The following is a 4,451-nucleotide window of genomic DNA, read 5'->3' as shown; positions in this document are numbered from 1 at the left end:
ACTTTACAGTGTGGAAACCGGTAAAAAAAAAGTTCATTAACCCCGTTTTGATGTTGGCGACATCCAATATAAAAATTGCCATCGTAATTAGTTCACTGAAAGTAACAAAATACCAAAGCTAACGGTTTAATGTGTCTCGACATTTAGCTCTAGAAAGAGTGCAAAGAAAGAGCGACCAGAATTATTCCGGGCCCAAAAGGCATGTCATATGCAGACAGGAAAAAATAATTTAATCTATTAATCTCGAACAAAGAAACAGCAGCGATTTCATTCAAGCATTCTTTATGAAGCAAAATGAGTTAATTCGGTAGGGCAATGCAAATCTTTTGGACAGAGCTGTATATCATTTGAGATGTAAAGTTTATTTGAATGATTGTACAACAGGATTTGTTTGGCAATGCCTTTAAGTAGTTCATAGACACCTATCCAGCTAAAGCTGTTGCAAGCTGTTGATTTCAAATGCTTTTCTAATTGATTGGCTGCTTCTTATAGGAATACTGACCTTCAATCAAGGTGCAGGATCAGGGATTGGGTTCTTATCGAAGATTTGAAAACCAGACGGCTGCTGCTTTGCACAAGCGAGGAAGATTCCTCTATTCCTGATTTTTCCTCTAAGCTTTCCAACTCCTCCTGGGTGTGGATTGCACACTGGAGGCATACAGCTAAGTCAACACTGGGACATGCTGAGAACTTTTAAGGATTGATTTTTTTAACTGAAACCGCCAAGAATTGTGGCTTTTTTATTTTAAAAACATTCAAAGGTGATTTTTTTTTTTCTATATATAAAGAAGATGCTACGCTGTAGAAACCTTCTAGGCGTGTTTATGGTCTTTCTGCAGCGGTGTGGAAGAGAAGCCAGTGAGGGTAGGTCATCTATCACAGGCTGGCTTTTTAACTGCTGTATACCTAGGGCCAAACGTTTAGCATCACTGAGAATTTTAGAATTGAGTAAAAAAAAAAAACTATATGAACATAGTTTTGAGCTTTTATTTAACATCATGTAATCAAAGAAACTACAAAACGATACTCGCCAAAGTCTACCGGAAACCATAACTGTAGCACAGCAGAATTTCTTGTTAGATTTCAGTGTTGTATTTGTGCACAGTTTTGCATTAAGCCTATGGAAAACTCCAAAGCAGTGTGTAGTTCAGTATTTTATCTTAACGATATCCAGCAGGTTTCACTGGACTTCATGAAGCGCTGTTTGTTAGCTCCTCAGCAATGTCACAAGTTTGACACGGATCCCTTATGGAACTCTTAAATATCACAGCACATGTTGTCGGGCACTGAACTGGGTCCTCTGTATTTCTGTGTGATGAATATAGAATATAATATTTAATAGGAGTTTAAGAATCCCTGTTAATGCACTGGGTTTCTCTCCTGTCGGAGAAAAAGTTCTGGATCTGGGATTCGGCACAAACTCGCCCCCAAAGCATTGCAGGAATCTTTAATATTCAAAGCACTGAAATAGATGAAGTAGTCAAGCAGCGTCACCTGGTAACCTTGGCAACCTTGCACTTGTTGAGCAGCACGGTGATGGAAACGTGCACAATTATAGCTTGCTCTGTTTTTTTTTTTTTTTTCTATAAGCAAACACGACCTCCTCGGTTCTGGAAAGAGATGCTTCCAACATGACGACCCCCACTGTGAGCAGCCCCGCTGAGGTAAGGACGGGATCCTTGGTGCTTCGCAGTGTCACACGTTGAAGCAGGGCTGGCAAACTGGTTTGGACGGCGGGTCTAATCCCACACCCTGGCGCTTGGCGTGGACCGAGTGCGGGTTCTAAAACACGCAGGCGAATCCAGAGCCTCAAACTTATCGTATTTAACTGAAAAAAGAAAATCGCATGTTTAGATTCCCCTAAACGGCACATTATTGAATATCTCGCTCACTGTCGCCTCTGCGATTGCTGTCAGTCGACGACCACGTGGGTGAGACGGCAGCGCTGACACCCACTTTCTGGCCCGTCGCGACCCCAAAGTGGCTCAAATGACAACCTATGGTCTTTGTTGTCCAAAGTAGTGAAGACTAAACATTCATCACTGTTCCTCCAGGAAATAGGTTCCTTGACACGAACACAACGTTCCTACTTACCCCCAATTTTGGTATTTTTTTTTTTTTTTTTTTTTTTTTGTGGACGTGAATGAAAAGCTTTGCCAAGGCGCTTCGTTTGTAAACTGCATGTGGCTGTCAGCATTGCCCTGTGAAACCAAACCGTGGCAAGACTTAAGATAAATATACAGGAACGTTAGGTGCATTGGCACAGCCATTGAAAAAGCAGCAATCTAGGTTTGCTAGTGCTTGAAGCAGGAGTCGTGCTGCTGTTGAGGCTCGCGGTGCGATTGCCTGCAAAACAGCAGTTCGGAACAAGGAAGAGTAAAGGTAGGTTCCCAAAAAACCTGATCACGGAACTTCCGTCCTCATTCCATTCTTCAAGTAACTGACACACAAAAATGAACAAGTTAAACACGACTAAAACGGGGACGTTTTTGTCGTTCAAAGAAGGTTTTGTCAAAAAAGCCACTGCTTCTTTGGTCGTTTCCGAAAAAGAAGACAGGGCACTGTGTAGGATTTAAGGGTAAAGAGTTCAGTGAACTTGGGTTGTTGTGGAATGTTCAATGAGGATCTTTATGGGGAAGTGAGGGGTTTTTTTTAATTAAACAGACCATGTTCACAATGGTTCGGCAACTTTAAAAGGTTAAGAGACAATGTCCCTCCAGTTCACCCAAAGGGGACAAGCCTTCGAGGTGCCGGAGGAATGCATGTCAGTCAACAGGAGAAGCAGCAGGGTTTTTTTGATGACAGGAAGGAAACTGTTAGGGGTGGGGACCAAGGAAGTGTGACAGGAGCTGGAAGCAAGGCTTGGAAACAGAGGTGTCTTTAACCTAGTGCAGTAGCGGAGGTCAAATCTACAGCGAGGGCCAAAAGTTTTGCATCACCTACAGTTTTAGGATTTGTGGTTTTTCAACAACGTAGTAGTGGATGTCAAAAATCCTAAAACGTTTTATGTAAAAAAATTTTTTGTTGCTCAGTTTGTATTAAATCTAAGAAATTGTAATATAGTTTATGTTTACTTATTAACAACAACCCCCAAGGATTGGCCGTGCGGATTAACATTCATGTTTTTCGTAATTTAAAGTACAATCTAAAACTTTACGGGTGTAAAAAATTTAAAAATTACATATACCTTTTGATGTCTTCGGACACCCAACCGGGTAAGTAAGAACCAAAAATTCCAAATTTGGCATAAGGTGTCCGTCCAAAAAAGGGTAAAGTTTTGGGAAATACTTTCGTTTTGATCAAAAATTAAGGATGCTCCGGGTACGATTTTTGAACAAACCCGGTCACCCCGACATTCCCCAGGGTTACTGTAATGCGTGTTTCTTTGAAAAAGAGGAAAGATTTATTGAAATATTTTGCTAACCACTTCAAAACGCAAGACCAGGAGTTTGTTCCAGTTTTACCAGCTCAGGGGAAAACTACATTATCAGTGTAATATATTTCCAGCAATGTGACCCATCCTGTCTAATTCGTTCTTTTCCCTTCCATCTCCACGCAGCCCGTTAACATCGCCGCCATCGTCGCTCCCGTTGTGATCGTGGGCTTTCTCGTCATCGCGGGCATCACCGGCCTGGTCGTCTTTCTGAAGATCCGGGAGAAACGGCAGACCGAGGGAACGTACCGACCGAGCAGCGAGGAGCAGGCTGGGGCTCGCGTCCAGCCCAACGCCCTGAAACTCCCTCCAGGGGAGCGGCTCATCTAGACGTTGGTACTCGAAGACCGAAAGCTTGTCAAGTCTTGTGCTTTCCAGTCCCTCCTGAAGATTTTACTGTGTTTGGAGTTTTCCCATCAAACCAGCTGCTGGAGTTCTGCCCCCTGCTGGGAACACGTTGACACCACACCCTTTTGAAAGTGTGAAACGCCTCGCACGGTTGGATTTGCTGAAGTCCGCCGCTAGGATGGGCAAATGACCATTACCGAGCTGGCTGACCCCCCTGATTGCCCTCTTGCACTCAAACGTGTTCCCTGCAGTATGAAGCATGTCAGCTCTGTCAAATAGAAGCTTGGAATTGCATTACTGTTGTCATTCTGCGTTGCTTTCAAAGCCAAGGTAAAAAGGTCTGCTTGACTGGGTTTCCCTGTTTCACACTCGCTGAAGGCATTCGCCGAATCGCTAGTAATCTTGACCCGGTTGCTTCTAGGATTAATCTGATTAAGGCGTTCGCTGAAACCTTTGTCAAGTTTACCTTGGAATTGAAAGGGTTTTTTTTTTGCATGGCAAGCGACCTACGAGGTGGGGTTAAAAAATATATATGAAACGGTACTTTTAAAAGCAAGTCTATTCTGAGAAGTTTGTACTTCTCTCTTAGGACGTTTGCAGTCATGAGTAATTCTTAGTGCACATGCAGTGTTTTGCATTTGATAAACCTGCAAGAGGGTTATCAAGCAGA

General features: G+C 42.9%; 1 protein-coding gene across 1 annotated transcript; it reads left to right on the top strand.

Annotated features, from left to right (window-relative positions):
- Window positions 1-465: 465 nt before the first annotated feature.
- On the top strand, window positions 466-4,129 carry LOC121312451 (protein crumbs homolog 3-like). The gene is made up of 3 exons (XM_041244253.1): window positions 466-864; window positions 1,591-1,664; window positions 3,560-4,129. The coding sequence occupies exons 1-3, from the start codon at window positions 792-794 to the stop codon at window positions 3,761-3,763; spliced, it is 351 nt and encodes a 116-aa protein (XP_041100187.1). The 5' UTR covers window positions 466-791; the 3' UTR covers window positions 3,764-4,129.
- Window positions 4,130-4,451: the final 322 nt, after the last annotated feature.

The sequence above is a fragment of the Polyodon spathula genome, unplaced genomic scaffold, assembly GCF_017654505.1.
Source record: "Polyodon spathula isolate WHYD16114869_AA unplaced genomic scaffold, ASM1765450v1 scaffolds_3921, whole genome shotgun sequence".
Taxonomy (NCBI): Eukaryota; Metazoa; Chordata; class Actinopteri; order Acipenseriformes; family Polyodontidae; genus Polyodon; species Polyodon spathula.
This window is presented reverse-complemented; position numbering and strand designations above follow the sequence as displayed.

Excerpts from the sequence above, each read along its gene's own strand:
- LOC121312451 (XM_041244253.1), top strand. The coding sequence starts at position 792 with ATGCTACGCTGTAGAAACCTTCTAGGCGTGTTTATGGTCTTTCTGCAG. Across the intron at positions 865-1,590 it reads TGGAAGAGAAGCCAGTGAGG|CAAACACGACCTCCTCGGTT; the intron begins GTAGGTCATCTA and ends TTTTTCTATAAG. Across the intron at positions 1,665-3,559 it reads CTGTGAGCAGCCCCGCTGAG|CCCGTTAACATCGCCGCCAT; the intron begins GTAAGGACGGGA and ends ATCTCCACGCAG.